Genomic DNA, 11,463 nt, shown 5'->3' with positions numbered 1-11,463 from the left:
TATATTTAGGTTTCAAAAACCCGCATTACTCATTTTTTGTTGTGCCCTATAGCGATGAGTTGATACCTAATCCTAAGTACGTTAATAAAATTTACCAACAGTACCTACACCACCAGAACATTTAAACATGCAGAAATATTTTTATTGACTTAGAAATTGCATTATTATATGTCATACATACATATCGCATAATACTGACAATGCTGCCGAGGATCAAATGTGTAATTGATTACAAAAACTTGATTGATTATACAGTAAATTCCCGAAGACGGTTCAAGGATGAGTTCACAAAATGCACGAAAGGTCTGATATTTACTAGAGGGTGAGTCCGGACAAGCATCACATACTCAAGATTGGGACAGTGTTTACAAATGACACCCAAGCTGTTCAGCGACAACTGAAATGAAAAATAGCAATATATAAATATACATGTATTTAAATGTACAGCATTAGTAGTATTCAAAGAATACTAAAAGAGCAATTTTGTATCAGACAAACTAATTAACTATATTACTTTTGAGCAATGGGATAGGTTTAAACGGTACAAATATGGAAGTCTAAGGGCGAAATGCCACGTTGCTGAAGATAAGTTGCCACACGAGCTCAAGTCTAATTCCTCGAGGTCTATCCAAGGAGAGGAAATAAATAAATATGTAAGTCACAGTAAAGTAAATGACAAATTAAATGACAAATACTCATACACTTCAAGTCAGATAGGCACCCGGTTGAATTTCTCCGACTATTATATAGACCTGGACCCAATTCTTTTGGATAGCGACCTTCATCAATTAAACTATCAAACTCTGATTCCAACTCGACAGTTCTCTTTGGGCCTGAACCACCACCACCAGGACTCAGAAGCCACAATGGAAGTCTAATGTTAGGATCCCCTTCCTCCAAGTTTCGTTCTTCGGGCTGTGACACTATTCCAGTCAAGCCAAAATCACTCAAGCTATAATAATTGTTAATAGTTAACACAAATGTTCAACACCTTGTGAAATAATATCATATTCTTAGATGAATACCTTTCACATCCAGGCAGATGCAATTTTTTAATTTGTTTCATGTTGAGAATTATAACTTGCAGTAACCCATTGTTGACGAATTCGTTAGAGTGAGCGAGGCTTAAGTGCGTAATATTTTTTAGCTTGGAAAATACTTGTTGTTGAATCTGCATCAAGCTACCAACCTGTGGTTCGGCGATTTTCATAATACATAGACTCATTATAAACTTCAATATGCTTTCCATTAATACAAACGCCAAAATCTTATAAATCAATTATCAATATAACAACTTGTAATATATTACCACGACAGGGGAACGAAAAGGGTTGGCACAACTTAGTTTTCTCAGCTTTGGCATAGTTTCAAAGACAGAAACAGCACCCCGATCAAACTTGCCGTTTCTGATAGACAAAGACTCCAAGTTTGGAAGAGAAATTTCTTTCAAAACGTCCAATACCATTAAGCCACGGCCATCAGATTCTGAAGTATACATAGAAAGGAAGAAAAAACTACTATTATAACCAAAGTATGACATTTTTCCAATAAATAAACGACTAATTAATTAATTCCTCGTACTCAGACTTAGCTTCTTGAGAGACTGAGAATGAGCCGATAGCACTGAATGTATAGCATCCTTCTTTAGTTCTCTGCAGTAGGACAAGTCCAATGACTCCCAGGTAAAAATGGCTACATACGTTACAATACATGACATACATTCATAAGATAAAATAGATTAAGAAAATTCTGAAGAAATATGGTTGTCCGACACGAGTTTAATCACATACCAGGGTCTCGAATTAATTCTAAGGTGTATGACGTAAGAGGAGTAGCTTTTAAAATGAGCTCGTTCATGTGTGCCCCTTTTGGTCGGGTCAGAAAGTGTTTCACAATGGTCTCGAACGAAAAAATGTGATCACTAAATTCCACAGGCCCAGATTCTTCAGAGTTCAAGGCTGAAGGACACATGATATGAATACATAAACATAATTTGCCAACCCATCAAAATACTCTTTGTCATATACAGCAATATTCAGTACATAAATACCTTGAGGGTAGAATCTATTGTGTACAGCTCTTGCGAGAACCAAAGGGCATCCCATTAAATTGAGGCTCTCGAGTTTTTCAGTCTTCAAAAGTAGGTTTAATAATATTTTGTCCGTGATGTTCCTGAATTAATCAAAGCATACAAAAATAATAACCATGAATTACATACACAACGTATTAACGCCATATTTGTTTCGCTCGTGAAATCTTGGTATTTCGAATTTACTTGTTACAAGAGACATCCAAACTGACAAGATTCGAAAGATGCAGAATCTGATGAAATTGGATAAATTGAGCGCCCATCATAAAACTCTTGTCCATATTCCGTAACGCCAACTTTTTCAGATTAGGGCAGCCCAAGCTAAAATTCTAGTTGAGAATGATTACACAAAGATATGACGATTATTAGTATATCATCAATAAAACACGAAATAACTGGGCCATTTGGTGTGTTTCATACAGTGTCAACATTAACAACATTTCCATCGTTGTCCTTTACATCGACACAAATTCTTGGAAGAACAGCACAGTCAGTAAACTCGAGTCGCGTTATCGTATCTGAGAACAAGGACCAGAACTTAAGGGAAAGGGGGTTTCGTGTTAGCTCTAAATTTTCTAGAAAGAAGGCAGCAGTCCGTAATGGGAGAGGATAATTGTGCGTCTCGTCCTCCGCATTTATGCCTTGTGCTTCTTGTTCTGAAACGGCAGATGGGACAAATTTAAATGCAATCAATTCATTCGTGTTTATTATTTATGAACTGGTACCATTTCGCTGATAATGAAGAGCTAACTGGTGCAACCTGTCTTCTGAACCTTGACAGTTTATGCCAAATGCGTCCCCTAGAAATCGTTCAGAATCCGTCAAACCAAACAAAAACCACGAACGACACACGCGTTGCGCCCAAAAAACATCACGAGGACTCAAATTGGATGCGATATTGTACAAAATCTAGAAAATATGATGAAATTAAATCCCAAAAAACCAGGAATAAAAACTTAAACTATAACTAACCTCATTTGGTAAGAGTAGCTGGTCATCTCTCGGATTGAAATTAGGTGTGGACAAATTTACCCCCATCGCATGCTGGCACGAAATGGGAGCTTCTAAAGGCTACTAAGTATTAAATCTAAATTTGAAGCACTTTTGTGTACATTGACAGTGTTTTTGTGGATTCGCCGATTCCAAACATTCAAAAAACCAAGAAGAGAAGGGAACTTCGAGCTGTTTTTTCTGCCCGGCAATATCCATGCACGTGCAACATGTGGGATTTCGTAAAATAATAAAAGTGACGTTTTGGTTCATAGTAAAAATCGTTCGTCCTTGAGAAGACTAAATTCAAAATTCAAATAAAGCAAGTGTCCAACCCAAGCGATTGTTATACTAAACTGTTTCTCATGGTTCAGTCATTAATAATACTCCAGCATTAATTATTACAAATTTTATAAACAATCAATTCAGTTTTCATTAGCGGATCGTTAAAATAAATAATAATAATGTCATCCAGCCATGCGAGCAAGCTACAAGTGATTGAAATTTCAGACGAGGAGGTGGAAACGATAGTTATTGGCAAGAAGAGCAAGAAACCCAAAAGGCGTCGAGACCAGGGGGAGAACTCTGTTGAAGAAACGGTATCCACGCCACCACTCCCACTGCGGCGAAAGAAGAGGCGACGCAATAAAAGTTAGTTCACAGCTATAAAGTTGAAAGTAACAAGAGCTATAAGATCATTAACATCACGATTATATTATTTTTCATTTTGTAGGTAACAATCTCCTCGCTGCTACTTCCATGTCATTTTCTCAATCAACTCAGGAGGATGAGACTGAAGAGTCTGTGATGCTGGATGGTATTGAATGTGCTGAGACTGGAGGAGGAGAGGCTGAAAATGTTGATGAAGGTGGAATTTTGGACTACGTTCCTTTTGTGGACGGAATTTGGTACCGTCGTCATGATGAGGGCTCTGTTCTACTCTTGTTGGAAGTGGGAAAGAGAGTATATTTCTCTGGAAGATTAAAACTACATGTCGTTAAAGGCAAGGTTGAAGTAATGGGATACACTTTGGAGTCAACCGCAAATAATTCTTTGATTGGATCAATGAACGATGATAACGACAAGTCTAGAACGGTGAGAAAAGCATATAGCCCTAAGGGTCATTCCAGTCTGTTGTACATTGAAGGAAAATGCTGTGGACAAGACGAAGATAATTTGGATGACTTGGCAGGTGAGGCATTTTTTAAAAATCGTCGGTCGACGTTGAGACAAATTGATATCAGTCAATCATGACTCTAATTGTATTGCTTTACATCATCTAGATCTTGGTTTACCTCATGGGGTTGCTGCCGTCATTCTGTCTGGTTTTGAAAATGAATGGACATCGGGGTTTAGAAACACGGCAGAAAATGGTGATCAACTTATTGGGCCTGAAATTAACACAAATATCAGACGCCATTCTCGTTTAACTGATGTTGAACACGTTGATACTGGAAGCACAATGAAGTTACCAAAAATGAAACAATTTCTGGACAAGTTTGGATTTCAGCTTATCCCTGACAAATTGCTGGAGAAAAATCGTCTTTTTGTAACCGATCTAGCGTGGGAATCTTTCTTTGAGAAGATAATAAATGATATTGAAAATGCAGGTTAGCCTAATAGATAATTGAATTTGTTTAACGCAGGGTTCCTATACTTTATTTTCCACTATAGTTTTTGTAGACAGGGTTAAGTCGATTTCCAAAAAATCAGATTAATTGAAATTTTAATGTATGGGAATTTTGATGATTCTGCTGGTTAAAAGTTTTTGTTAATCAAGATAAATATAAATTTTACCTTCAAAACCCTGTCTACAAAGTATAAGATCCATGGTGTGTCCCTGAATCCTGATGCTCTCTAATCACGGATGGGCTTGGGACTACATATTTTATATATATTTATGTATATGTAATATCCATCTTACCACTAAATCTGTACAATTTTGAAACATCAGTGTGAGTCTTTCACGAGTGGATAATTTATGAAATTTGGCTTGAAAGAACCACACTGGTCAACCACTGGACTGATCATGTCCATCTTTGAAGTCAAGGCCAGCTTAAAACGCCTAAAAAAGTTATTTTTATAATTTTATGGTTGAATTTAATTAGGTGACTTTAGGATTCATGAGAAGATAAGTGTCTTTGGCGGAAAAGGCGTTGGAAAATCTACATTTTGCAGATGGTTGATCAATAAATACCTATCTCAAAAGAGTGGAGGACAAATTTTGTACATTGATCTGGATCCAGGACAAACAGAGTTTACGCCGCCTGGAGTTATTTCTGTACATTTGGTGTCGACACCATTGCTGGGGCCAAATTTTTCCCACTTGAGACAACCCGAAAAGTACGTTATCAAGAGTATCCATTATGATTTTAGCTACAATTGAGTGAGAATTGTGATTGTCTACATGAATCTATTTATTTTATATATTGTGTTTTATTTTTTAAGGGCAGTATTTCTCGGTGGAGTGAATGTGGCTGATTATCCTGCTTTGTATATTCATGCTGTGAACGAGCTGGCTCGTTTCGTAGGAGAAAATTATTCCAACGTTCCTTGCATTATTAACACGATGGGATTTTCCTCCGGTAAATTTTATATTTATAATAATCGGATTATATACTAATCAGATACAATATGACCAATTAGTTCACCTTTAATATGATATGGTTCACAGGTCTAGGAGTTCCACTTGCTATTACCATCATTAAAATATTTGGCCCTTCTACCCTTGTTCAACTTAAGATTTCTAATAACCCAAAATGTTCATTTCCGTTTGCCTTAAACCCAGACAATGTTTCTACCTACACCATTCCACATTTTTTATTGAACAACCAATCGTTGAGTCAATCATTTCATGAGAAATTACAGTACAACTTTATACAATTTAATTCTGTAAGTGGGAATACCAGTCAACATCAAGATAAAGGCAAAAGTTCTCAAAAAACTCCAGGGTATGCAAAATAATAATTTATCAGTCGCGATCACTATTCTCTGAATCTTTGCAACATTTATAGAATCTATAATAATTTTTTTGCAGTGGAACGAGTCCAAAATCTTTACGCGAGAATATGTTGATTTCCTACTTTTCTGAACAAATTGGATATAAACAAAATGTTCTTGCTGTCATTCCATACCGGTAAGCTCAACGTTTGTACACACATACATGTATGCACATAGAGCATCATTTTGTTTCTAAAAAACGTGTTTCAGAGTAAGACTTGAAACCATGACAATTGGATGCATGAACTCTAGCTTGGACTGGAACGGTATTCTTCATACTCTAATTGGAAATCTGGTTGCTTTGTGCAAGTTACCATCGGAACTAGAAACTTCAAGTCATTCATTAATTGAAGTCGAGCAGGAGCAGCCAACTACATCAAAATCCTTCATCTCCAGTTGTTCAAGGAATAATATTAACGATTTCCTCGGATACGGTCTCTGTCGCGCTGTTGATAAGGCAGCCAATGAACTAATGATTATAACTCCAGTATCGAAGGAGTTACTGGATCAAGTTGGCCTTATCATTTGTGCCGGAGAAGTTGGACTCCCAGTATCTCTTGTACTAGGCTCAAAGACTAACAACAATATTCACCATGCCTACATCTCCGGACAGTTTTCTCGGTTAAGCGTCTGTGGCAAGAAGTCGTATGTACCAGGGAAAAAGTCTATCCACACAGTCTACGCAGACTAAAAAATAGTTTTCGTCACTTATTCAGTTATTCATGAGTTGATGGGACTTGGAAGTAAGGGTCAATAGCTATTTTGTTTAGAAATAGAGTACATTTGTTTAAAAAAAAAACAGTTAAATTGCACCTTACATTTCACTAACTGACTTTAACCCTAATTAATGCAGTTGTAAAATCTTTGTAAATGTACAATAAAAACATAATTAAATAGAACTTATGCAAAAAGGGTGAAATGCAAGCCGTCTTTCTGCATCATAATATCAGTAATGAGACGATTCTTGGCAGGATTCTCGATCATGAGAGAGTTTGTATTTGCACAGGCGGTTGTGAATTGGCTGCGCACATGTAAACAGCACGACTTGAGTACTTTTATACTTTTTTTATAGTATATTTAGTTCATTTATGCACTATTCAAAATATTCAAATTCTTATTTTAGAAATTCTTAAAAGGAACTCGCATTAGAAGAGGTACGTCGCTTCTTACTCGATTCTTCTCAGAATCTGAAGTTCAGATTGTTTATTTACTTTCCTATAATGAGTAGAAATCAAAGATCATTTCATTGCAATGCAAATAAACCTTAACAAAATTCTAAAACTTGCTGTAATTCACTCACAGGCAAGGAAAACGGCTATAAAATTCAGATAAAATAAACAATGAACATTTAGAATCTGTGATCTGGTTGATGTACCACATTTTCTAGCCAAACATTATTTTAATGTCATTTTCCCAGCAGTAGCCTCTAGGTCTTGCAGGAAATTTAATCAAAGCACCATCAATATCAATTTTTAACAATGTTTGAAATAATTGTAATAGCATCAAGTTTTTCTTGGTTCTTTTTTGTGATAGGAGTCCGATTGTTTGCGGACTACTTGCTATTTTGAAGATAGTGGTAGACTACCATACCACCGGTAGTCACAAAGATATCTGAAAGTCTGAATACTTAATGGCAATGATGTTGGCAATGCATTCGAAGTGAATTGATAAGTAAACACCCCTTTTGTTACCTACTTTTACAGAGAGATGCCGGGAGGAGGGGGACGGAAGAAGCCCTTCAGTGGGAAGCAGAAGAAGGCACAGCTTCAATCCAAGAAACAGGCCGGTCTCCACCACCCGCAACATCATCGGGCCGAGCTGGGTGAGGACGACGACAGGGGTGAAACATCATCGACCATCGTAAAACGTACCTAATTAAAAATAATACATTGCCTAAATTGTACTACGAAATGCCCAATGTGGATGTACACAAATGGAACTTCATAACAGGCCCTGCACACGGTATCACTAGTGAAGATGGTCTTGAATCATCCAAATTCTTTGAGAACAGACCTGCCCCCTCCAGGATGAACCCTGGAAGGTATCTAACTAATTACCAAACTGATTATACAAAATGTGTACTGTTCACATACAGCAGTTAACTCGAAATGGCATATGAAACAAATATTTCAATTTAAGGTATGCACTCATGTTCCGGGCAGAAACTAAAGAAGAAGTGCAACGTTTAAAAAATGATGCGAGAAAACCCATGCATCCGATCGACGAAGAATATCTCGAGTGTGCATCTGATGATTTTTATACGTCGGAACTAGACTTTCCAGTCAGACCTGAATGGAATTATGCACTCAGTCCAGATCAGTTGGAGAAAAATGAAGCTAGATATTTCCAGGTGGGTGTATATTATGCATATACATAAGTATTATGTGTACGAATATACATATAAAAATTTGACAGGAGTATTTAAGGAAAATTGATCAAAAGTATGAAAGAAGTGACCTAAGCTATTTTGAGATGAATTTGGAGACCTGGAGACAATTTTGGCGTGTCTTGGGTATTAAAAATATTACATTTACATCATCACCTCTAAACCACTACCATTTTGGATTAATTTGTCTCAATTTTTTTGAAACAGAAATGTCTGACATTCTCCTCTGCGTGGTAGATATTAGATTTCCAGTAAGAAATATCTCATTATAACGAAGAATTGTCATGAGCATGTAAATTTTTCACAAGTAAATTGTAAATTTGTTCTTGTATGTTTTGGTTTGTAGCCACTCCTATTCCCACCTCGATTGTATGACTACGTTTGCAAGACTTTAGGAAAGAATATTATAATCGTGCTAAATAAAATTGATCTCTGTCCAGCCCCATTGGTATTGGCTTGGAAAGATTACTTTACTACAACATACAAAGGGCTGCAAGTCGTCTGCTTCACTTCTTTTCCAGCCTATAATCTACACGGGAACTTGGCTGAAGGGGCTAGTGGAACAATGAAAAAGGTCTTATCCTTCATAGCAATTATCATAATTGTATTCTTCATGTTAGTATATAATTTAATTTATATTTTTTTCAGGCCCGAAGAGTTAGAGGAAGACTACGAATGGCTGCAGAAGGTGCAATGGAAGTGTATAAAGTTTGTGAAGAGCTTGTGAAAGGGCAAGGTAGTATTTTCGAATCCGCTGCTGCTGACGTTTATGTTTTGATATTTCAACTGAGTAATCAATGTTATTTCAGTTGATCTTACGAAATGGAAACAAAAGATCTCTGATGAGATGAACATTTCAGATGAAAATAGCGACGAATGCAAAGCCGCTGATATAGACAATGTGGAATCACTGCAAAAGCAAGACACCGGATACTACGAATTCAAGCAGTTTCACTCGGGTATACTTACAATTGGATGTGTGGGCCAACCCAACGTTGGGAAATCTTCGTTGATCAATGCTTTGATGGGGAAAAAAGTACATGATTTAATTTATCCTTCTCTCAAGTTTAATAAATTTCATTCTTTATTAATCGTTTGAAAATATGAAGGTCGTGAGCGTGTCCAAGACTCCTGGGCACACAAAGCATTTCCAAACTATTTTCCTTACACAAAATGTCCGGCTATGTGACTGCCCTGGTTTAATTTTCCCGTCTAAAGTCCCTAAGCCCTTGCAGGTAATAGCGCGTTGCATTATAATGAACCTAACTGCATGTATCTGTCCAATTTGCCGTTGAATTAGACTGATTTTAATGTACTCATGCGATAAGGTGTTATGTGGGAGCTATCCTATTGCTCAGTTGCGAGAACCGTACTCCACAGTTCACTACCTCGGTAAGTTACCTGAATTTGAGTATGTTTGTTTGTTTTACATATATCAATAAATAAATAATCTACTGCTTTGATCATGATGCTCATGTACATAGCAATATCCAATAGTTTTATCTAGTCATTGAACTTTGATTCACGAAATCATGATTTGCTTTTGCTATATAAATTATAAACCTTTTAATTAAATATTCGGATTCTATTCTTTTCAAATAAAATGCATTCTAAAAATAGATTATATTAAATATTACCTAGGACAACGGATTGATCTGGCAAAGATGCTTGGAATTCAACACCCTGAAGGAAAAGATGAAACCGATTGGAGCGCTTTCGACATAGCTGATGGTATATTTGTAATTATTTGTCGAATATACTATAAACATTTTGCTATTCATAACCCGATATATGCTATTCTTCCTTAAGCTAAGCATTTATTTGCTTTTATCGATGAATTAATTTTTCAGGATGGGCCTTAAAACGTAGCTACTATACTGCAAAAGCGGCCAGATTGGATTCATATCGCGGAGCCAATCACATTCTACGTTTAGCATTGGATGGTCGTATTATAATTTGTTTGAGGCCAAAGGGGTACACATCACGAAAAGGTTGGTGTCTCACAAGCTTGGTTGACGATGGTTATGGAAGTAACAATATTAATTATATATAATCCACATGGCTACTTGCATATATTGCAGAGGAATTTAGTAATGATCCCAGAATTGAGGAAATTTTGACAATTCAAGCAAAATCTGGACCTGCATTGGAGAAGGTGGATTTCAATCTGTCAGATACCGGTTGGCTTAATTGAAAGTTGAAATTATTTAGTGAGGTTATTAATTAATCATGTAACTATTCGTATATTTTAGATGACGTGGATGAAGACAATGACGTTCAGCTACCACCTGGTTTTGTTCCAGCTGAGGACAACGACTCGGAGCACGATGGAAAAGGAAAGCAACTGTGTTTAAAAGAAAGGGCAAAGCCGACAATTCAAAATAAGTTTGCAATGCTTGGCCAGTTGGAGGATGACGATGATGATAGTGATTAGATCCTGATTTTCAGTATATTCCCAACCTAGATACTTATCTGCAATATTTGTTGAAAACCTGATTACCAGCTCATGACGAACTAATGTAATTGATTATTAAGTTACTAATAATAGAAAGATTGTACGTGTCATGTATATAGAAATACCATGCACAAGTAAATTATGCAACTTTCCGGGGTATTCTAAATAAGTTTGGGTATTCTTTCTCTCATGCTGACAGTTTATGTGTAACATTTTTTTAAAAACTTTCTACACTTCGGTAAGCAAAGTCTCTGCAACTTACCGGTGATTTTATAAACATGGGTCATTCTGGTTAATTTTGTTAATTGTAGCGTGATAATAATTTCAACTAATCCTGGAGACATATGTATACTCCACATATATGCATGTATAAAACAAAAATAATTAAATAACCTTGCATTGTACTTAACTACAAATAATCGGTATATTTTTTTATTAAACAGTTGTATGTAATGATACAATAATACATGGAAAAAATAAATGCATAAACTGGTAACGTATTTAATGATGCAGATAAAAAAATAAACAATCGACAAGTCAAAG

General features: G+C 36.2%; 3 protein-coding genes across 5 annotated transcripts; 2 read left to right on the top strand and 1 right to left on the bottom strand.

The window, feature by feature from the left end:
• Positions 1-120: 120 nt before the first annotated feature.
• LOC110863332 lies at positions 121-3,258 on the bottom strand. Its single transcript, XM_022112614.2, has 12 exons — positions 3,062-3,258; positions 2,815-2,998; positions 2,510-2,745; positions 2,276-2,418; positions 2,051-2,172; positions 1,791-1,958; positions 1,582-1,692; positions 1,310-1,485; positions 1,026-1,189; positions 702-952; positions 515-624; positions 121-397 (listed from the first exon to the last, which is right to left on the bottom strand). Exons 1-12 carry the CDS (start codon positions 3,125-3,127, stop codon positions 248-250), a joined length of 1,881 nt encoding a protein of 626 aa, XP_021968306.1. The 5' UTR covers positions 3,128-3,258; the 3' UTR covers positions 121-247.
• On the top strand, positions 3,259-6,990 carry LOC110856820 (polynucleotide 5'-hydroxyl-kinase nol9). The gene is made up of 8 exons (XM_022105382.2): positions 3,259-3,730; positions 3,813-4,271; positions 4,363-4,689; positions 5,188-5,422; positions 5,528-5,664; positions 5,754-6,030; positions 6,117-6,215; positions 6,290-6,990. Exons 1-8 carry the CDS (start codon positions 3,544-3,546, stop codon positions 6,768-6,770), a joined length of 2,202 nt encoding a protein of 733 aa, XP_021961074.1. The 5' UTR covers positions 3,259-3,543; the 3' UTR covers positions 6,771-6,990.
• An 88-nt stretch (positions 6,991-7,078) lies between these two features.
• On the top strand, positions 7,079-11,462 carry LOC110849470 (guanine nucleotide-binding protein-like 1). 3 transcript variants are annotated; one of them, XM_035846849.1, is made up of 16 exons: positions 7,113-7,128; positions 7,203-7,233; positions 7,783-7,946; positions 8,030-8,120; positions 8,219-8,429; positions 8,495-8,591; positions 8,673-8,716; positions 8,812-9,039; positions 9,114-9,201; positions 9,275-9,501; positions 9,575-9,700; positions 9,794-9,857; positions 10,107-10,196; positions 10,316-10,456; positions 10,547-10,645; positions 10,718-11,462. In XM_035846849.1, the coding sequence occupies exons 3-16, from the start codon at positions 7,787-7,789 to the stop codon at positions 10,897-10,899; spliced, it is 1,848 nt and encodes a 615-aa protein (XP_035702742.1). In that variant the 5' UTR covers positions 7,113-7,128; positions 7,203-7,233; positions 7,783-7,786; the 3' UTR covers positions 10,900-11,462. The 3 variants fall into 3 exon arrangements, with proteins under 3 accessions (XP_021952575.1, XP_035702742.1, XP_035702743.1); XM_022096883.2 differs by having other exon boundaries at positions 7,079-7,233; XM_035846850.1 differs by lacking the exons at positions 7,113-7,128; positions 7,203-7,233 and adding an exon at positions 7,505-7,674.
• The last annotated feature ends 1 nt before the right edge of the window (position 11,463 follows it).

Source organism: Folsomia candida, unplaced genomic scaffold, assembly GCF_002217175.1.
Source record: "Folsomia candida strain VU population unplaced genomic scaffold, ASM221717v1 Fcan01_Sc001, whole genome shotgun sequence".
NCBI classification, from domain to species: Eukaryota; Metazoa; Arthropoda; class Collembola; order Entomobryomorpha; family Isotomidae; genus Folsomia; species Folsomia candida.
Note: the sequence above shows the minus strand (reverse complement) of the source record. Positions and strands in the feature narration are given on the sequence as shown.